The 23,681-nt window shown below is 36.2% G+C and overlaps 1 protein-coding gene across 12 annotated transcripts in view; it reads right to left on the bottom strand.

The window, feature by feature from the left end:
* VEZT (vezatin, adherens junctions transmembrane protein) overlaps positions 1-23,681 on the bottom strand; it is a 66,778-nt gene that overhangs the window by 20,747 nt on the left and 22,350 nt on the right. For 3 of the 12 annotated variants that reach the window (XM_070507088.1, XM_070507079.1, XM_070507086.1), the window contains exons 2-8: positions 18,924-19,058; positions 14,765-14,851; positions 13,551-13,607; positions 9,006-9,181; positions 7,104-7,379; positions 4,227-4,376; positions 274-421 (exon numbers count right to left, since the gene is read on the bottom strand). In XM_070507088.1, coding sequence (XP_070363189.1) covers positions 274-421; positions 4,227-4,376; positions 7,104-7,379; positions 9,006-9,181; positions 13,551-13,607; positions 14,765-14,851; positions 18,924-19,058 — 1,029 coding nt within the window. The remainder of the gene's footprint in view (positions 1-273; positions 422-4,226; positions 4,377-7,103; positions 7,380-9,005; positions 9,182-13,550; positions 13,608-14,764; positions 14,852-18,923; positions 19,059-23,681) is intronic. The other 9 variants (XM_070507081.1, XM_070507087.1, XM_070507085.1 and 6 more) reach the window with 6 other exon arrangements.

Here is a 23,681-nt window from a genome sequence, read left to right as displayed (position 1 = left end):
GCTGAAACAGAATATGCGAACTTAACTGCTGTGACACCAGGCCGGCCGCAAATTTTAAGTACTTTGATATTAAAATATAAGGATCCCTTTACCCAATCTTTATGATGCTCTCAGCTTTTCAAGGCAGCTTCACAAACATCAGTAAAGCTATTATGGTGATGATATTCAGCAAACAATAAACGGGAACAGGTGCACCACTTAGGTTCAGAAAGCACAGGCACAATACAAGTGCATCTCCTTCACTTCAGCCCCTCCCTTCCACAAGCGGATTACCTTCAACGCAGGCAGGCTGAAGCCATCTGTAAGGTTATGCGCTTCCTCTTCTGAAATCTGCTCTTCACTAAGTCCAAGGCCCAGCTCCTTAAAAGGCACCACACAGATGTAGTTGGTTACATTGTCACTCTCAGAGTTCAGGGGGTAGGTTAAATTAGGTTAAGGCAATCAACAAAGCCTTTTCATTAAAACATAAAGGATACAGTAAAACTGTCCAAAATACCTTTACTGATCTTTATCCTGAACTGTGATTGGAGATTTATGTCAGTTTTTAAAAAAGAAACCGATATTAAAATCGAGTATATTGACATACCTCAGATATCTTACAAGATACTTGTGAATAAAATACTTCTATACTTAAAGAATTAAAAGTTCAACTCTTCACAAGTGCTAATTTAGTTATTTTTGACACCTATCTTTTGAAACTGTATTGTGTACTTTATTGCACCATGGTTCAAGCCCTCCGAACCGTACAGTAAATACCTCTCTTTTCCTGCCAGGCTGCACATGCAGGACACCATTAGCTGACCATTATCTGAAATGCACAGACTACTGATATAAGCAGCACTGAACCGGTCCTATCTAAGTTGTTTATCATAGACACTGCTCCGTTTCCACTTTCCTCTTCCTCATGAGCATCTGTCAATATTACTATGTGATTTTTTCCACTTTAATTGTTTTTGTAAAGATTATACCCATACAGTTCTTGATAATGAACCATTCTTGCATTCCTAGCATACTCCTATTTGGCCATATTATAATAAACTTTTAATATAAGCTAGATTAAATCTATAAATATTCTTTTGAAATATTTTGTCTCTCCATTTCTGAGATTGGTCTACAGTTTTTATTCTTTGTAACACATCCTGTTTTAGTAATGAGATTGTAGTATCTTCATAAATAAAATGATGTAGGAGAGAATTTCTAACCTTTTCTACATTCTGAAATAGTTTTTTTAAAAAAAACTATAAAACCATCTGGACCTGGTAGTTAAAATTTTTTTAATTCATTTACTTTTTGCATGAGTAATATATTCACATGATTAAAAATTCAAAAGGGGACCAGCCCCAGTGGCCTAGTGGTTAAGTTCAGTGCGCTCCACTCTGGCAGCCTGAATTCAGTTCCTGGGCACAGACCTACACCATTCTGTTAGTGGCCATGGTGTGCTGGCATCCCACATATTAAAAAACAGAGGAAGATTGGCAGAGATGTTAGCTCAGAGCGAATCTTCCTCAGCAAAAATCATGGGGTATTAAGGGGTAGAGTAAAACCCGCTTCTTACCATTTTCCCTTAGCCACCTAGTTTCCTTACCCAAAGGCAAAGGCAATCACTGTTACCAGTATCTTGTGTATCCTTCGAGATATTTTATGCATACATACATATGTAAAAGCAAATACAAATATAAATGTGCATGTAGGATATGCATGTATATATATACACATGCACACACACACTTATTTATCCCCTCATACACATATACACACAACCCCTTTTACACACAGATAGAAGGGTAGTACTATAAATACTGCTCTGTGCACTTTGCTTTTTATTTTTTCATTTGGCAATATAATCTGGAGGTCATTAGACAGTAGTACATCAAGAACTTTATCATATTTTTATATATGCAGATTTTTCATTGTTTACATATAATAAGGTGTTTTCTTTTTTAAGTGGAATATTTTTTATCACATGTCGATTCAGTTTTTGAATTCTTCCTAGGTCAGTTTTGGAGATTTGTATTCTGATAAGAAATTATCCATTTCCTCCTACATTTTCAAAGTTGCTGCCACCAAGTTGCATATACTATCCCCTTATAATTATTTTAATTTCTTCCATATCTATGGCTACAACACTGTTCTCACTACTAATCTTGTATACTTCCACTTGCTTTACTTTGATTAGGCAGGCAAGTGTTTATATATTTTATTGGTCTTTTCAAAGAAATGACTGGTGGATTCTTTTTTATCTTAATTCCTTGAGGTTTCTTCTATGGAGAATATGATCTCGTCTCGACCCTGGCTACCTCTCAATCACATCTCATACTCCAACTCCCAACTTCCTGGGCTCCAGTCATGACGGTCTTCCTTCTTTATTCCAATCACGCTAAATTCACTCCTGCCACAAAGTCTTTATACTTGCTGGTCCATTTCCCCGAACACAATCTTTCTCCTCATGCAAATCTCAGTTTGACTGTCATCTCCTCAGAGAGGCCTTTCCCTACCATCCAGTCAAAAAGTGCAACCCACCAATCATTCTCTGTCCTATTGTTTCTTTATAGCAAGTATCTAAAAATCTCATTTGTGCACTTTTCATTCATTATCTCATCTACTAGAAGGTAAGCTCCATGAGAACAAGGATCTCCATGAGAAAAGCGACTGGCACAGGGAACTCACACAATTTGCAATCTTTATTAGGCTATCGCTTCTTAGCCCCCTGCCCCTCACCAAACCATAAGTTTCCTGAGGCAGGGACCACGTCTTTTATGTTGACCATTGTATATCTAGTGACTACCATATTGCTCGGCACTGAATTTATACTGAATAAATATTCACTGAATGAACAACCACTTGCAGTTTACATGCCACACTGTTGTATGTCTATTTCTTTCCATATCTTTGCTTCCCTCTACTTGGAATGCAGACTGTTATTATCCTTAAGGCCAACTGCTACTCATTCCTTGAGGGTCAACTCAGGTGTCACCTCCCTGAAAGCATTCTCTGACCCCACGGGCCAAGTACATTGTCCTGCTACACTGGAAGGCACACTGGGCGCTTACGCTGTATTATAAATACAGGCTTATCTATTGACTACACTCAAATGCCTTTAAAAGTAGGTAGTACAAGTTTTTACTCTGTCTTCCTAGCACACAGCAGGCAGCTATTTAGGCAGTAGGGGAACTAAATGGACAAGTTCTTGACTAAAATTAAAATGCTCTCTCAATTTTCAAAGAGGTAGTATAGTACAAGAAATATCTATATAGAAAAAGTTTCAAGTCATAAATCCTATATTCAGGACAAAACTTCATCTCTCACCAGTTGTGGGACGTGAAGCAAATCACACAAAGTGGAGGTTTTACTTAGTTTTCTCATAAAGTGGAGATAAAATCTAGCTGGGAAGGTTTGTATAAGGCTATAATGATAGAGCACAAAGCTCTCTGTAAACTTTAAGCACTGTATTTATCAGTGGTACCATACCCAGCATACTGAAGGTGTAGTCTTTTTGCATTCCACTGACTCATAATTTAACGTATCTATGAGTCTTAACCAAAATAAAGATCTTAGACACTTTCACTTTCAAACAGAACTAATTTCCTGATTTAGTAAATTTAAGTGACAAACTCGTTGTCATGCAGTCTCTGAGTGTTTATTATACACTAGATACTGCCTAAGTGCTTTATATGCACTAACTTATTTGACCTCAACAAAAACACAGTCAGGAAGATTATGTAATTATTGCCATTTCAAAAATGAATAAAGCAAGGTAGAAAGAGGTAAGAAACTTGCTTAAGGTCACTTAGGCAGTAACTGATACAGCCAAAATTTAAACTTAGCCAATCTGACTCTAGAGCCTCTGTTTTCTGAAAGGGGAAGGATTTCCTGCTGCCAGTTTATTTCCAAGTCATGACGTAAATTTGCCATGTTCAGTAATTTTTAAAAATGACAGACCTAGCAAAGCCAGGTTTTTTTGACTTTATTCTTTGGACCAGTAAAGGGAGGGACTTCAAGTTTTTCTTGTTAAAAATGAGGCGCAGGAGAGCAGAACTTTCTTCCTGTCTGTTATTATCACTCCCCTTGGAATGTATTTCCAGTTCTAAAATAGTAGTGATGATGGAAATTAGCTTCAAAATAGGCCATCTCAGTTTATAGTTAACTTTTGCAGGATACAATTATAACATCTATATTCAGGACTCCGGAAACATTACTTATTCTTACACACACACAGAAAAGGATATTTTTTCAGCATATATAGGGTAGCTAGCCTTGCTGCTTGAAAGTTGGCTCTTACTGTTCTGTAGACAGCTTTCCGCAGACCGATGAGATGCTGACTGGGATGCTGTCCAGCTTTATTAAATGGGCAAGCAGCACTGACCCTGTCAAGCAAACTTGAAAAGTAAAATGTGATACAACTGTACAGGTGTCCTAAAGTTTTTGTTTCCTAAATCCACAATTCTATTAAGCTTAGAAAAAAAATCCTTTTAATGATTTTCACTAGAAAATGATTACAAATATCCCAACTCAGGCCTCATAAATAGCCATTTCACTGATACACACATAGCTACCAGAAAAAAGACAAATGAAAAATTAAAATCTCAAAGAGTAAAGGCTTCCTCCGACATGGGGACACAATGAATTTTAGTTGAAATATAGTATAAATGTAGGAATATTTATATAAGAAATTGCAACTTTTTTATATAGACACTTTACCTGCTAAAATATACTAAAATGGTAATACTTTACATTCAGTTTTTAAATCCTATATCCACAGTAAGAATGAAAGCCTTAGTTACAAACACTTTCCCATTCTTAATATGCATTTACATATGTTCATCAATCATATTTTTGGTAACTTGTACAGAACAATCAAATACTGTATAGAAATACATTCTGTACATTCACAAAAGTAGGGTAAAATGACTTACCCACCTGCTGCCACTGGCACTTACCTACTCAAAATGAAATAGGGGACGCAGAAAGGTAACAGGACCAGTGGCCAACAGGGGAATGCAAGTAGAAAGGCAAAGGAAGGGTTACTATGTAGTAGCATAGCTACTCTCAAAACTGTTCAAGAGGAAGCACATTTCATAGCACTTTCCAAAAGATAAATGGAGAGTTCCTATTTGCAACAATGACAGACGTTAGGCTTTTTATAAAGGAAATTATGAATGATTACATATTACATAGTTATTGGATAATAGTTTTTTCACCTAGCCAGTAACCTCTCAATAGCAAAACAAAATATTGGAATTTATTAATTTCTCATAACAATATAACCACAAATGTTTAGAACAAGACATCTAACTTAAAACTTTAAAAATTTCAATCAAACTAAAATATATTCAGCATTAAAAATCTACAAAAAACAGAGGGCAATGACTGATAGGCTTATTTTAAAATAACAGAATGAGGAAAAGAAGGGTTAAATTATTGGCTAGAAAGGACAAATTAAGGCAGAGCAAAATAGCACCCATGTTTTCAATATATGGCACTATTATTTGTATTCCATTTTACTAAATGAGTCTTAAAAATTAAAAATATCTCTAAAAAATTATGATTCAAGATTTGTTATTCCTTATAATTTTTTTCAATCAATTATCCAGCTGGAGGCAAGTGAAGCACAATTTTTTTCCAACATTTCTTCTGCCTGTCTGCATCTGAATAGATGGAAGTCATGATGTGGAGGTAAATCATGTCTAACTGGCCCATTTTAGTTCTTCCGGCCTATTTTATACATATGGGTAAAAGCTGGACAATGACAAAAGGCACAGAATCCCCTATACTAGGCTACAGAGCATCAACTGAACACAGCCACTTTGCTTAACCAATCAGTCCTCTCAATAAAATGCTGTGCGAAAATGAAAAGCAACTATTACTTAGTCTTAGTGTGATTCTTAACATTTAAAATATGAGCCTCAAACAACTTAATATTTGATATGCTCTATCAATAAGAAGTGGACTTTAACCACAACGGAAGGACAAAAATTAACAGACCAAGGACCGTTACATTTCGAATTGTGCAGAAAGTTATAAAATCTCAATGTCTTGGGATTGCTTAAACACTGTTCTAGAACAAACAGAGCGAAGCCTAAGATGACTACTAGAGAGTCTTCCACTTCCCTGCTTCCATGATTTTCCAGAAATAGCTTTTAAGTCAAGATTAAGTACTACTCTAGAGCAGAGCAGAGTGAAGGATGCAATGACTGTCAAAGATTCTTCTGGCCCCCTTTTCATGATTTTCCAGGTACAACTAATTAAGAGCAATAATCAGTCCACCATATACTTTCTCCCACCTATAGACTGCAAAGGTTATATAAATTATTAATTATACTACAGTAGAACTGTCAACTGTTAGCATTTAGCAGACAGCCTAGTGTACTGGAAACAAGCTTTAGGCTCAGATGGAATGGATGGAACATTTGCTCTACCACTTAAAATTGCCTGCCTTTAGTTGTATGCACAATTGCCTACCACAGTATATGCAACATAACTGGTGCTCAATAAATATAACTTTCCCTTTAGTAATAGAATAAATAGCCTATATATCCTATAGCTTAATATACTTACAAGCTAGACTGATGAATATTTAATTTTCCCATGGAAATGTGAAACATTATTATTTGTATGATATTCTGAGAATAACAGTGCCCAAGTAATCTGCTAACGTTTACCTAAAGAATATTATTAATATAAAGCAAGATTTTTCAAAATGAATTCATGTCAAAGACATCTATCATTTAAACCGAGGAAAGAGAGCATCTGACAGGGAGTAAAGGGAACAAACATTTATTGGGTAACTTTGCATGCTAGGTTCAATGTTAGGCTCTCTCCATACATTACCTCATATAATCATACAGTAACACACAGAAATAACCACGATTCTCAAAGTACTGTGGTTTTTCAAACTACATGAGCAGAATCATACTACATATTAAATCTAGCATATAATATATTTATTCCTTCACTTAGCAGGTCATAGACTTTAATAAGCACCAAAGAGAAACCTACTTTTTTTTGTAAATGCAACACAGAAGTGCAAATAGGTAATAAATATTCTAATTTAACTGTGTAGTAGAAAAGAATTATTTAAAAAGTAAAATGAAAAATGAACTCACAGTGTAAATCCTCTGGAAATGACTTCAGTTTCTTGAATGAGACGTAAAGCTTTTCTCACAAGGTTAGTAAAAGCTCGGCTATTTGTTGCTGTATCTTCCAAAAGAACATTGTATTTTTTTAGGGTTACTTGTAGTTTGGCTGTCCTCCATAATCTCAAAACTTTTATGATCAGATAAACAAATAGAATCACTCCCCATAGCAGCCAGGAAGATACAATCCACCAAGTGGGAAGCATAATGAGCAAACTAATGAAGGCAAATAGCACTGAGACATCCCTATAACAGAGAAAACAAGAAAATGATATCCATCAGACCAGAGAAAAATGAGTTACTTTAGTCAGTAGTTTAGGTTTACTAAAGTAGATAAAATACTAATGTTTAATATTAAAATAATTTTTTAGTATTTGGAGATATTATGAGTTCCTTTTTTCCCAAAGTCAGACTTTAATTATTTGCACAGAAACATACAATAGCTCAAGAAAATATAAACATTTTTCCAATTAGAAATTATACTTGATGAGTAATTGTTTTGAGTGAAGTCATTTAATTTTAAATAATCTGGAATACACATTCTTACTATAGACCATGATATGGACAAGCTTTGTACTTTTATACTTTTTTAACTAAAGTAAAAATATGTATGAACATTTCTTATTTGGGTCAATTACAAATCCACAGACTAAAATACATCTTTTATACAATGAAGGCTTTGATGAAAATGTGTATATACAAGAAAAAGGGGAATACAGGGGGAAATGTGTCTGAGGATATCTACAAACAACATCAACAATACTTGAAGACATTATAGTCAAACTACAAAGAAAGTCACATGGAAGAATAACAAATATTTGCCTGCTCTGATTTCCTTTGGAATCCTTTACTTTCAAACAATACTGGTAATATCATGAAGCAAAATCTCATCACATACTTTTATGTACTAATAGCAAAGTCTAAAATTATCTACAGGTCTCATAGGTGCTTAATCACATTTGTGCTTAATCACATTTGTGCTTAAAAGAAACTTGAAAGGAAAGCTCTAAAATTCTTAGAACCTATGGTTCCTTCTAGCAGCTTCTTAATTTCTTAGATTTTTAAAGGATAAGATGCTTTACTTCATCATCCTGAGACACAGATTTGGAAAACATCATACTTCGCTGTTGTAATACGAAGCATTTGTCAGAGTGACAGGAAAGAGAGAAATTCAGAACACTGAGGCCAATGAATGTAACTGCCTGTATAACTTCAACAGTTCAAGCAACGATTTAGTTCCTTTAATAAACTCGTACTTCAATAGGAAGAGGACATTAACAGTTCTGTATATATAATCCCTTCTTACTATTTTTTTTAAAACAGATTCTGGCCTGGAACTGATTCTGGCATAAGACCAAATATTTGAAGTAGTTGAAAAGTTTTAGGATAGCATGAATTGTCACACTATGTTCCCTAGGATCTCTTCTTGGCCAACAAAACAAGAGTTGACTATTTACCTCCATGTCCCATCCTGTCCTTGGTGTCTCTACAATGTGATTACGATATAACTGAGTGATTATAAAGGAACATATAGAACCAGCCAGGGCTGCATGCACACACGTGCATAGGTATAGGGGTAAGAGAGATTCTTTTTGGCACATGTTATACCTGCTTGTTGGATTGTTAAAAACAGAATTAATTATATTCAGTTGAGAGTACACAACAACCTAATTGGATTTTTTCCCTAGCTTTAAACAGTATTCACTTTAGAAAGTTACTTTTTTTTTTAAACCTCTGGCACATCATTATATTAGTTACAATGCTAAAAGGTATGGAACGTTTATAAGGCCTTTACAATGGAGAGCATGATGACAGATTTCCTCTGCTAATACTCTATATGTAAGCAAAGGATAGCTGTTTTCTGGACAGTACCAAATATTAGGGGTTGCCAGGGAGCAAAGTGTTGGAAGGTGTCCATTTTCCTGTTGTTGAGGTTGCCCTGCAGACAGGATACTGGGATCAAGTAGCTCAATCAGCTCCACATCCTCTTGTAACAGGACTTCCTGTTGCAGGATGGTATGTAGCGAGTCGAGTCGGAATCCAATATCCTTGCCATTAAAAGACCGGAAGAGAGGTATTAGTACATACATAAGTTTGTATTAAATGCTAAGTTCCTAATAAGATTTAGAGGTGTTTATTTTCAGTATAGACTCTACGAAGAAGAAACAACAGTCCAATCTATCTTTAGTATGATGTGTGAAGTTTTACTTTCATTGTAAACGTGAAACAATAAAGACTGAGGTAAACATTACTGAGCCACTAGATGTGAAATATAAATTTTTAATAAAGAGATATGAAGTAATTAGATTAATAAACCTGTTTAGTGAAGCCTAACTAATTAAATAGCTGAAACACAACAGGGAAAACATAATCCTGTAACAGATGCTGTCCCTGAGTACTCTAACAATATAGCCAATACCTAAGAATTACATCAGCAGGATCAAGGCCTTTTAAAAACGGACATTCAGATATTTAAAATACATCGTTAAGAAATGTAATGCAAAACCACAATAACATGTGCATAGCACTTTATAGTTTACAAAATGCTTTCACATATACCAGCTCATTTATTCCTCCCTCTTTTCCTTCTATTCATCTATCAAGGAACATCTTATGCATACCAGGTACCAGGCTTGATACCGAGGACACAAGAAAATAAACAAGACATACAAGTCTCTATTCTTAAAGAGTTCAGAGTTTAATGAAGAGGACTGAAAAGCAAATAGTTACAATATAATGTGCACAGAAGTGCAATGAGGTATACCTAGAGTACTATGAAAATGGCATAGAGGGACCAAAACTTGCAGTGAGGTCAGAAAGAGCAAAAGAGGTGATGTCTGTGCTGAGTCTTAAAGGATGAATAAGAACTGACCAGAGGAAACCATGGGAAGAGTGAGATGAGACAGAATCAAACCTTCTCTAGTTTGGGAAGCTGCAAGTCACTGATATTAGTTTTGTGCACAGAGTACATGGTAGAGAGGTGAGAGATGAGCTAGCAGTGTTAGTGCAGAGAGGTTAATTCTCACAGGAACCCTGTGATGTCCATTATCATTCTCATCTCCATTCTACAGAGAGAAAACCAAAGCCCAAAGAGATTAAGTAACTTCCCAGAACTCTGATTTCAAATCCTAAGTCTTTGGGAGTTGATTCTGCTTCCCTGTATATAGTCTGCTCTAACAGAAAATCTAAAGTTTTATTTTGTATTAAATTTAGGAATAGAGTGATCCTATTGTCTGATAAAAATAAAGAGAACTTTTAATGGACAAGGCCTTCAGCAGTTAACGTAAAACTGGTTATGTCTAGGGTTTGAAGGCAATAGGTTTGTTCGTCTTAGTCAATCATTCCTATATCACAGAGTCCAGACCCGGTTGATTATAATGGAGACTTAAGAAGGAATGCAGTGATCTATACATCAAACCATAAGCACATATCCTCTTAATCATGGGTTACATCACTTTTAGAGAAGGAGAAGAATATATATATATTTTTTTGGTGAGGAAGATTGGCCCTGAGCTAACATTTGTGCCAATCTTTCTTTATTTTGCATGTAGAATGCTGCCATAGCATGGCTTGATGAGCAGTGTGTAGGTCTGCTCCTGGGATCCAATCCTGGGAACCTCAGGCCACTGAAGCAGAACGTGAGAACTTAATCACTATGCTACTGGGCCAGCTCCAGAAGAATGTTTTTAATATTAGGCCTATCTGGAGACATTTATTTTCAATTATCAAAAAAAGAACATCTAATCAATGGAATGTTGATCCTCCTTTTAGCCTGGTGTGGCTTTTTCACTATCTACTGATGCAACCTGCATGGCCCTCTGCAGTACTTTTATGTGTCATATTTAAACTGTTGCTTCTTCTCTCTTCTTACAATTCTAACATTAGGAAGCACTTAGTGTGACATCCCACCCCACTTTCATAAAGAGAGAACAGCCCAACTCACTTTATACTCTTTGTGGCGAGCGGCAGGAGGGCTAAAAAACCAAGGAGGTCAGTAGGCGGAGCATGGTAGCTTTTCAAGTGATCTTTGAAATAAATCTTCACATATCAGCCTTACTATTTAGTTTGGATTCCCCAATCAGACATAGTCATATTCAAATATAAATATGAAAAATCAAACTTTTGCTACAAAAGTTTTAAATTATAACTTTTATGAGACCCCTATGTACTTGTATATGGGCAAGTTTAAAGAAGCCTAACCATAAACGAAGGCTAAGGCAGACAGAGAGGGGGAAGCTATTAACATGGAACGGAAGCTCTCCCTCTTCATGGACCCTAGCATAGACATGCCGCTTTATCAGACATTCACTTTCTTCACACCTTTTCTTGGCATCGGATTTGTTGCAAAACTGGGATAATGTCTCCCCAAAACCAACGTAATTCGAGGTAGTATTAATAGCTTTGGAAATACATGTTTCAAGAGTGAAACTAACAACCTACAATCATCTATACATGCAAATGAACTTGAAAGGGACCAAGATACTCCAAACAACTAAAGCAAGCCTTGTCTTAATGATCAAATCACCTCTACAAAGGAAGAACTTGAATATTCTGATAATTTTAGCTGTAAAATTGAATCTGACTAAATTAACAAATTAAGCTTTTTCTTAAGGATAAACTGTAAAATTATACATTACTCTTTAACTATAAAAATAAGAACTGCAGAAAATACAGTAATCAAACTACTGGGAAAATAGACACCTGCTAAATTAGGAAACATGTCACAATAGCCCTATTTGGACTTTAGGCCCAAGACTCAAACAAATGAAGAAATGTAAAAGGTACTAATTTTGATCCACTTAAATATTAGTAGGTCTTATCTGTATAGTTGGCTGCTCTGTGCTTCGGGGAAGTGTACTATGTGAACTGTGGCTCACCCTCAACAAGTGTGAATGCTAAGAGTTAAAGATTTTATTTTTTTTCCTTTTTCTCCCCAAAGCCCCCCGGTACGTAGTTGTATATTTTTTAGTTGTGGGTCCTTCTAGTTGCGGTATGTGGGATGCCACCTCAGCATGGCTTGATGAGCGGTTCCATGTCCGTGGCCAGGATCCAAACCGGTGAAACCCTGGGCCGCCAAAGCGGAGTGCACGAACTTAACCACTCGGCCACGGGGCCAGCCCCTGAATGCTAAGATTTAGTACCTAGGTTTATATCCTGGTTCCACAACTTAAGCAAGTTAACAACCTTTCTGATCTAGTTTCTTCATCTGCAAAATGAGGATAATAATAGTACCCACTTCAAAGGGTTGTTGTGAGGATTACATGAGTCAATATTTGTAAGCTACAAAGAAGAGTGTCTGGCGCACAGTAAGCACTATATAAGTGTTAGCTGTTAGTGTTGTTAGTACACATGAAATAATTAAAATATAGTAAAGAAAAGCACACATCTATACCATAGAACACAGCATAGACAAGTGCTACTAGGTTGTTGTAGAAAATAAGTTATCCAATAGGCTGAAGTTTCTGGGAAAAGCCTTGAGGAAGAGCTGGGACTGCTGACTCGAAAGATTCCAACAGAGAGAAAAATGGAAAGAATTTCACCACAGTACAATAGTACAAACATAGACATAGAGAATAGGTATAGAATAAAGGAAAAGGAGGACTAGAGTTGACTGATGAAAATATTGGTAGATAAGGCTGGAAATGTAGGTTAAGGCCAAATTATGTAGACTCTTTCATGCTGAAGTGATGAATTGGACTTGATTTGATGGATAATGGGGATCCTTTTAGGATCTAAATAGAGAAATGGCATGAGAAGGTAACTTAGGAATATTTCTGCCTGGATGGAATGAAAGAGTATGAGAAGCAAAGCTAAAGAATAAAGAGATTTCTATTTTTGTCCCTAGGGATGAAGAAGGGAACTTATTCATGTGTCAATGTACTTCAATGATCTTATACACTTTTTAATATATAGTGCTATTTCATAAAGCCGATGAGGAGCAAATGAGATAACATGTGTGAAAGCACTTTATAGGCTAAAAAGCACTTAAAAAGTGCCAGTACCACTATCATCATAATTGCTATAAAGGAATTTTTTTCCAAACTTTAAGAAGAAAAGTACTACCTTAACAAAAATGTTCAGATATCATGGAGTAATTGCCAGTATTTTTTATAAAAGAAAAAAGGGACTGGTTCAATATCTGTACAGCTAACAAAAATTTAAATATGTCACCATCGAGTCAATCTCATGCCAGAAGCCATCTGGGAAACTCCTCATTCCATTATTAATAAACTATTTCTTAGGTACGTACGCCCTACAATTCTCCATAAGAGAGGCACAAAAGAGATGCATATAGAAGCTGGCATTTTATAGTGAAACATGACTTGAAACATGTGGCCAGTGACAGAGAACCAAGAAAGAAAAGATCAGGACTATGATTAAACCACAGAAAAATGTACATGGATCCATATACCTTACCACAGTCCTAGCATCACTGAAGAATGAGGATGGCTCCACCTGGATAGAGATGATATTCTACGTGGATGACAAGACACTTCATTGACCTTCTTAACACACCTACAAAGATGAAACCCTGCACAGAGAACTTGCCCATTTGGGTTGCCAAAAAAGTAATTTCAGTCAGTCAAAACACAATAATACGCGAGCTAGAGAGGAGTATTGTATACTAGAAAGAGCCTTGGCTTTGAAACCAGAAGACCTGAGTCCAAATTCTGACTCTATCACTTTCTAGCTGAACATTCTTGAACAATTCACTAAATAAGTATTCCTAAACCAAATTCAACTGTATGAACCTCAGGCTTTCCAATTGGTAAAATGCACTACATCTTACAGTGTTTAAATTACCAAATCAAAATGTGAAAGCACTTTGTAAACATCTCTACACAAATGATAATTTACAAGAATGATAATTATCATCTTAAGGTCAGAAGCCAGCAGAGGATCCTGAAACATGCTTACTTGTAACTTGATTATTCCTTTTGAGAGCCATGAGAGCTTCATTTTTGTAGGTATACCACCTGGATTTTGTACTGATAGGATATAAAACGTTGAAGTATTCCCTCTTGAGGATCAGAGGTCAAGCAACAGATATATTACAGCAGAGAGTAGGAAAAAAAAAGTCAGCCTCACATGAATCACAAAGACTCTCAACGTTGACTATGCCAAGTCCTTGGGAAATTCTGTGATTTATCAGCCCCAGGAGACTAAACTTCACATATGAAGTTGTCAGAGAATGGTAGATTAGTGATAAGTAAATTTGGGAGGAACTACTTTTGATTTGATCTCATTAATAGCTATATTCCCTTTCCTATTAAGAGGAACAGCTGTCAATGAAGGAAGATGGCAGCAGGAAATTAGTAATCTAATAAATACGGTTTCAATAACTACCAGAATATGCTATTTGAAGTGGCTAATAACCTCTTATAAGAACTATGAAATAATACTAACGAGTACAAGCTCAAAGATCCTCAGATTTTGAAGAATTTCTTTCTTTTTTTAGGTGATATAAACTTCATGAAGTGAACAGTCTCCTTTCAGAGAACTACCTAGAATTTCTAATCACAATCAATCACTGCCCAAATCCATAGCAAAACAAATTCTGATTCATTGATTCTCTCACTAATAAACTGGAGCCCTGAAAATTAACAAAAAGAAATAAAGCAAACACTTACCAACTTGCGAAGTAAGTCATCATTCCTATTGCACTGAGAAAAAATCCAACTTTTGATGGTTTCAGCCACTTTTAACAGGATGCCTCGCTGAAGGAAATAAATGACATTGTAAAGGATTATTAAACCACACCCAAACAGCAGAAAAACTTTAAATAACTTGCTTCTAATTAATCAGAATTTTTATCAGAAAAAGAGAGGAAAAAACCATCCAGGTTATATGCTTTGTCAGCGTGTCTCAGCCTCCTTATTAGTTCCCAAATGTACTTGTACATCAGAATCATCTGGGAATTTAGAATTACATTCCTGGGCCTCCACACTAAAGGTTCAGATTCAGTAAGTTTGGAATGAGACCTGAAATCTGATCTTTAAAACGCAGTCAGAAGTTATCTTGATGTAGCCCATTTATCTTGGAAACACTATCTATGTCAACATGATGATGGATTTCAACAAACTGTTGAATGTTCTCAAATATTATGAACATTTCATTCCACAATACTAAGGCAGAAAGATATTTTAATCAATTTTAGAAAAACTGTCTCATGTTGAAATAAAAGTTACATTATTGAATCAACCAAAAATTCAATTTACCTTAATAGCCCATTTCTTGAGCGTGCCAGTAAATGAAGTTTCCACGCATTGAGTGATTACTATATCCCAGGTACTAAAGAAGGGTCATAGGTAGGGGGCTGGCCCAGTGGTGCAGCAGTTAAGAGCCCACGTTCCGCTTCTGCGGCCGGGGGTTCACCAGTTTGGATCCCGGGTGCGCACATGGCACCGCTTGGCATGCCATGCTGTGGTAGGTGTCCCACATAAAAAGGTAGAGGAAGATGGGTATGGACGTTAGCTCAGGGCCAGTCTTCCTCAGCAAAAAGAGGAGGATTGGTAGTCATTAGCTCAGGGCTAATCTTGCTCAAAAAAAAAATAAATAAATAAAGAAGGGTCAGGGGAACAAAGATGAATACACCTAACTGCTGTTTTCAAGAACTCAGCATAGAAGAGATGGTACAAATAATTACAAACCAATGTAAAGTGTGGAAAAGTGTGGGAAAAGAGGAGGCCAAGAGGAGGTAACACTGGAGCTAAGCCCTAACAGCTGAGTAGGAATTTAACAACAAAGGAGGGAAGAACACTTCAGGCCAGGTAACAGGAAGAATAAAGGAGAGAGCCATGAAAGCACATGCCATAGGGATGGTGGCATAGTTTGGGAAAGCTAAGACCCAAGGGAAGAAGGGAATAGTGATGAAGTTAAAAAAGTTCTCTGAGATGAGTTTTAAAGGACTTTGGCCTTACATGCCATAATAGTTTAGACTTTACCCTGTAGGCTGTGAGGATCTACCACAGGTTTTTACACAAGGAAGTTAAACAATAAAAATCAGCATTTTAGAAAAATAACTGGCAAGAGTGCAGAGGCTGTACTGGCAGGGAATTGCGGTAGCCAAGAAGCATGATTAGGAGGATGGTTAATAGTGCAGCTAAATAAGGATAAAGGCCTGAACTAGGCTAGCAAAAACGGTAATGGATAAAGGTTCGATTTTAGAGACACAGAAGTTGACTTGATACATCACTTAATGATCAAATCAACGTAGGAGTGATGGAAAACAGTAAGATAACTGAGAGGCTGATAATTTGGGAACATAGAAAGAATATTTTGTTTGTTTTGGAAGTGCTGAGGAAAGAAGCTATTTTAGACATGCTAAACCTGAGTTTCCTGGGGCACAAACAGGTGGAAATGTCTAATAAGCATGGAACTCAGCAAAGATGGAGAATGGACGTAAGTGGCCAAAGAGAGCAAGAAAGTAGATGAGATTGCTCAGAGGAAAGAGACCAAGCAGAGAAGAGGCCTGATGCTAAAACCTTATGAAAAGAACCTTTAAGAATAATCACAGGATGGGGCCGGCCCCATGGCCGGGTGGTTGAGTTCTCGTGCTCTGCTTCGGCAGCCCAGGGTTTCACTGGTTCAAATCCTGGGTGCGGACATGGCAAAGCTCATCAAGCCATGCTGAGGCGGCGTCCCACGTGCCACAACTAGAAGGACCCACAACTAAAAATACACAACTATGTACCCAGGGGGCTTTGGGAGAAAAAGGAAAAATAAAAAATCTTAAAAAAAGAATAATCACAGGAAAAGAAACCAGAAAATGAGACAGAGAATGAATATTCATGGTGAGATAACCAAGACAGACTACTCAATAACTACTTAACCACATTAAAAAATAAAAGTTAAAAAAAGGTGATTAATGCTAATTATTGTTTCATCATGAAATCACCTTATATAAAACATTTGCTTTCCAAAGAAAATAAATTTGTACTTCCCTTCTTGAACAGAATTTGGGGAGGCAATTCTAAAAATATATCCCAAGAAGGAACTAAATAGTACAACAAGTCTTTCTAAAATTTAGCTGACTCAGATTTAGAAAAACTCCATTAAAAAAAAATACAGCTCCTACTGTTGAAATGTGTAATATGAAAACTAAATAAACTTTCTAGACATGGTAATTTAAAAAAATATCCTCTGGCTACGCTTTTTATTGTTCCTGAATTTCTGAGGGGGTGAAATTTTAAACTCCCATTTTGTTTGTTTCTAAGTTAGTAACAAGATTTCTACATGTAAAAACACCTGTCATAAATGAAAAGGACTAAACACCTACAAAATCCAAGTTTGCACATGCACACAAAAAATAATAGAACAGGTCAATGCCTATCTCCCACCCAAAGACTGTCCCCTGGCTCCTTCATTGTCTTGTCGCCAAGTAATCTCAAATTCAAGTTTTAACCTATAAATAACCTATTACATGTATCTGTAGGTTTTGCTTTCAAAACTCTTCCCAGGAACATTCATATTTGAAAGAAGCAAGGAGAAGAAAGAGTTTAAGTATTACATAGGAAGAGCAAAACTGGTTCTGACCTTTGTGAGCTCTACCTCTCCTAACTTCCACCTTGCGGGTGTCAGTCAAAAAAAGATTTCTCTGGTGTTTACTCTGCTCTTGCAAATGGGCCCAACTAGGTTACCTCACATTTTAGGTGTTTTTCTAAGAAGAAGGGAGAAAAGATCGTCACCTCTCTATTAACAGAGTAAATCACTAATTGAAAACTTTAAAAGCCTTCTCCTGGAAGTAATTGAGTCTTGTAATAAAACACTGATTAAACTAGAATGCTCAAAAAATGAGGTAACCTGGTTACATTCTTTCCCATTAAATTAGAATTCCTTTTGTTAAACCTGAAATGTACTGCAATATTGTTTTATTTTAGTAAATATGGCTAATAGAACATAAATGAACCTAGTAAATGCATTTTTTTTAAAGGTATACTTTTTGGTGAGGAAAATTGGCCCCAAACTAATAGCTGTTGCCAATTTTCCTCTTTTTTTTTCCTCCCCAAAGCCCCAGTACATAGTTGTATATCCTAGCTGCAGTTCATTCTACTTCCTCTATGTGGGATGAGGCCACAGCACGGCCTGAGTGGTGTGTAGGTCCACGCCCAGGACCCAAACCAGCTAACCCTGGGCTGCTGAAGTGAAACATGCAAACAACACCTGGGTGGTTAAGGCCGGCCCCTAGTCAATGCACTTTATAGAACATAATTAATAGAGATTCTTCAACTATCTAAGCATCACCACGCTGCACATCAACTATGAGATATTTACTGTATAAAAATATATAATACTGCAGATACAAAGGGCATCAGAAATTGAGGTAAATATACCCACTCTATCACATACCCTTGAAACTGTGTATGAAATACCCTATCAATTTGCTTTCTTATAATTTGTGCTCTCTTAAAAAAAATATTTAAAGAAAAAAATTCCAGTTAACATAGGAGTCCTAATAGTTAGGTTCTCACTAAGGTTTTAGTATGTTTTTCTAGTTCCCTCTGGATAATTTCAATATTTAAATAAATAATATATTTTAATCCTCAACCATATTCATTTCCATTCATTATAGAAATTACCCATGAGAGAGTAGGAAACAGCAAGGATTCATGTTTATCTAAACAGACAGTTTTGTACTAGTGATGAAATAAAAAATAAAGTCTTAGTGTGGGGGAGGACATGAAAGTGCTTACAAGGTATTTTGCTTTTGCTTTTTGCAAGGGTAATGGTAAAGGCAGTTTAATCACTAAGGTAAAGATCAAGTCAGAGAGAATGGGCATGCCTTCTTACTTTTGGCAGGGCTCTTGTAGGAGGCTTTTGTTGTCCCTCTGTCACTGTGCATTTTTCTGGCTTTGGTGACAGAGAAGAACATATTTCAAAGTCTGTGTGTCCCAGATCCTGTAAGTACTGGTAAAGTGGAGAATTCTGAAAGAGACACATAAAACAAAGCAAATTTCAAGATCATTACTATTTCATAAGTTATAGAGGCTAAATTCCATACTGAATTTCAGTACCAAACTCAACTATCACGACCAGTATATCCAAACTCTGTAGAGTTTCTTCTATAAAGAACTGAATTATCTGTCACTTAACTTTAATGCCATTTAACATTTAAAAAAATCAACAAACAATTCAAGAGAGGGACCCAAAAAAGGAAAAACTAAATAAAACACACAGACATTTTTGGAGTGAGTACCAGTTAGAAAAAAATGAATTTAGGAATATAAATAGATTTGTTGAGCAACTTCTTTGCCCACATTTTTGTAGTATTAGAACAGATTGCTTCAAAATAGCCAATCCTGGCTATAGACAGCGCCTAAGAGTAAAAAACAGTTACTGTATTACTTGAAGCTAAGAAGAATTAAGAATGATTGTATTGTATTAATTATAATTTTATCATACCATATTAATTCATTCAAGCTCAAATATGTATACAAACTTAAAACTCCAAGAAAGTTACCTAAGATAAGCTTACGTACAAGCATATGGCAAACGAGGGATGGTGTAGTAACAAAAGCATTAGAACGCCAGGGTTAAGAATAGCAACTCTGGAGCCAGACTATAGGTTCAAATCCCAACTCTGCCTCTTTTTTTTTTTAAAGATTTTATTTTTCCTTTTTCTCCCCAAAGCCCCCAGTACATAGCTGTGTATTTTTAGTTGTGGGTCCTTCCGGTTGCGGCATGTGGGACACCACCCCAACATGGCCTGACAAGTGGTGCCATGTCCAAGCCCAGGATCTGAACCGGCGAAACCCTGGGCCACTGAAGCGGAGCACGTGAACCCAACCATTCGGCCACGGGGCAGGCCCTCTCCCTCTGCCTCTTACTCTGGCAATTTATAATCCTTCTATTCTTCAGCTGTTTCATCTAAAAATAGGAATAATAATAACACCTAGTTCAGAGGGTTCTTATGAGGACTGTATAAATATAAAGCACTTAGAACAGTCTCTGGCACACAGTAAGCACTCAATTTATACTTCAACTTTATATAATCTGTGTGGAAAGAGCACAGATTTTGAAACAGACCAAAAAAGTCACCCCAACCCCATCAAAAAGAAACATCAAGCTTTAATTTTAATGTTTAGTCTTCTCTAAAGCACAAAGTTGGTTAGGTGTTTAAAAATAAATCTTGGTTCCACTCAACAAAATATTTAATACTTTAAAAAGACATTATGTTAGCTGTTAGAATAAAAACAAACACCAAAACACCAACAACAGCAACACAGCTGCATAGTACTTAACTAAGCATTTTACATGCATCATCTCAGCTAAGGTTCACAACAAACTCTAAAAGGTATTACCATCATCATCATTACTATTGTTATTCTCATTTCACAGATAAGGAAACAGATTCACTCAGCTAGAGAAAGCAGGACAGGTCTGACTCCAAAACCAGCACTCTGAAACATTACACTATACCACCTAAAATTACAAACAGTCCCTCCTGTGTCTAGATAGCAAGACACCAACAAAGCTTACCTATAGTGTAGTACAGAGACACCAAGCAAATTAATAAGTACAGGAATGCACTGGTTGCTATGGAAACAAAGGAGCAGCAGCTAAACTAGACCAATACTTTTAGGGAATCTTTCAGTGTGGAAAAACGAGGGAGTGTGAGAATTTGCTGGACTGGTAGCAATTTGCTTGCTATCAATTTGAGAGACCAGGAAGATGAGTCAATGCCTCCTGTTTAAGCTATGTTTAATCTCTTTCGAGAAAAATATACGAAAATTTATAATATGAGGAGGAATTATGTTTCTTATCTTTCTACCAGACATAAAATCTCTAATGGCATAAATGGTTAATCTTTTTATCACCCATAATGTATCTTCAAACATTGCCTTGAACAATCGCCTTGTATTTTCAAACTGAATAGTGAACCCCACCCTGCTCTGCCCCCAGAGTGGCAAAAGAGGAAGAATGCTAGTTTGTTTGGGCTGACCTTTTGAAAAGTTTACATACCTTAAGAAAAAACACATGTTTTTAAGGCACTAGAACCCTTTCTTCAAATGAACTCCAGTGGGGAAGAAAAATAAATAAGATGGATCAAAGTGGAGTTAGTCTAATTCAAGGGTCGTCAAACTTTCTCTGTAAAAGGCCAGATAGTAAATATTTTAGGCTTTGCAGGCCATATGGTCTCTGTCACAACTAACCAACACTGCTGCTGTAGCCTGAAAGCAGCCACAGACAATACATAAACCAATGAGTGTGGTTATGTTCCAAGAAAGCTTTACTCACAGAAATACTGAACTTCTTATCCTTTTCATGTATCACACAATACCATTCTTTTGATATTTTCTCCAATCATTTAAAAATGTAAAAACCAGGCCAGCCCCGTGGCAAAGTGGTCAAAGTTTTGCGTGTTCCACTTTGGCAGCCTGGGGTTTGCGCGTTTGGATTCCTGGTATGGACCTACACCACTCATCAGCCATGCTGTGGAGGCATCCCACATACAGAGTAGAGGAAGACTGGCACAGAAGTTAGCTCAGGGCTAATCTTTCTCCCTCAAGAAAAAAAAAAGAGGAGGGTTGGCAACGGATGTTAGCTCAGGGAAAAAATAATAAAAATTAAAAAATTAAAACATAAAAACCATTCTTTCCTCACCAGTCATATAAAAATAGGCACAGAGTGGGACAAATCTGGCCCATTGCTGACTCCTGTTCTAATTAAAGACTCAATTGAGATCATGAGGCACACTCTTGACTGCTAACTGTTCTCTGGGAAGAGGCTCGGCGGGTGGATGGATGGGGTCAAACTTCTTTTTATTTAAATTGTAATGCCTTTTCTTACTGCATACGTAGCTGATGCTGTGTCAGCACTGACCCCAATGCCCCTTCCTTTTCCAGTTTATGTCACAGCTCACAAAGTAACAAAATGGAATATCTGTAACATTGATTCTCTTGTAAGTGATTAAACAGAAGAGAAACAACGAATACTCTGTTCTCCGTATGTTTTGCACATCAACTAAGAGCATACATACTCAGTTTGGATCACCATAATCTGCAACACTTGCTATGTTATATTTCACAAAAACAGCAGCATTAATTGTTTACCTCATACACTACTGATAATGTCTAACAGTATCATTTGATACAGTAATTCTACCAGTAGCTTAATTCTGCTCTTCTCCAAACGTAAACTTTTCACTAACTTTTTGGGTGATTTCACAAGCTTCTTGTCAGAGGTGTGACATATTCATTTGTGCTATGCAACGACAAATGATGCCTTAGTAGTTCTGTTTTCTTCATCTTCAGTGACAGAATTCATCATTTTCATCACTGTTTCACGCCCTATTTTACAGTTCTGGAAAATGGTGGCTTCCCATGACCATCACCATGCTTTGTTTCATGGCTTTATGTAACTATTTGACAAAATTTCAGAGTAGATAACCTTTGGAGACTAGAGATGAAGGTACTACAGGTATGATAAAATTTAATTCCAGTCTTCATCATATTTCATATTTGTACTTTTCTCTTCTTGGCTTTCAATGCAAATCATATCACTTTCTAACACAAACTCAGACTGTATGAACACTAAAGCTCTACTCATTATGTCTATGATAGTATTCTGAGTTGTAGCATTTATTTCACTGTTTTATTTCTACTTTCATGCTTCAATCACCTTTAAGCCAAAATAAAATTTAAAATTTAACCAATGATAACACACAAATGAAAACAAACATCCCTTGGTTAACAAACTGAACATGAGCCAAGATGAACTGACTGAGACAGACCTTGTAGCACATGAGCAATTTTGAAGAATGCAAAGGGATTTTTAATGAAATTATTTTACATTAATTTAAAAAAATGTTTGGGGATAAAATTACTATCACTTTTTCTCTGAAACTGCAACTAGCCCATGTACTATTTGACAGCTCTCAGAAAACCACATCATGACCAGTGGTGCTCAAATGTTTTTAGTCTCAAGATTCTTCAGGTTCTTAAAAATTACTGAGGATCCGAAAAAGCTTTAGCTTATGTGTATACCTAATGATATTTATCATATTAGAAATTAAAACTGAAATTAGAAATAAAAACTGAAAAAATTTAAAACATTTATTGATTTACTGCAAATAACAATAAACATTTATTACATTGCAATATTAATGCAAATAATTTTAATGAAAAAATGTATTGAGAAAAGTAGATTGTTTGACATTTTTGCAAATCTCTTTACTGTCTGGCTTAATAGTACATCTGCTTCTTCCTTGAATCTGCTGGAATTTATTGTTTTGGATGAAATATATAAAGAAAGTTAGGTAAGTTCAGCATGCTCTGCTTGAGTGGCCCGGGTTCAGTTCCTGGGCATGGACCTACACCATTCATTGGTGGCCATGCTGTGGTGGTGACCTACATACAAAATAGAGGAAGACTGGAAACAGATGTTAGCTCAGATAGTTGGAAAGGGAGGAGTATTTTAATAGTCTTTTCTTACAATTGTACTATCAAAAAATAGCCATAACAAAACTTGACAAGAAATAGTTTTGAAAAGGTTAATTTTAATGTGGAATATGAAACCATACAAATAAGCTTATCATACTCTGTGCAT

Source organism: Equus asinus, chromosome 4 (assembly GCF_041296235.1).
Source record: "Equus asinus isolate D_3611 breed Donkey chromosome 4, EquAss-T2T_v2, whole genome shotgun sequence".
NCBI classification, from domain to species: Eukaryota; Metazoa; Chordata; class Mammalia; order Perissodactyla; family Equidae; genus Equus; species Equus asinus.
This window is presented reverse-complemented; position numbering and strand designations above follow the sequence as displayed.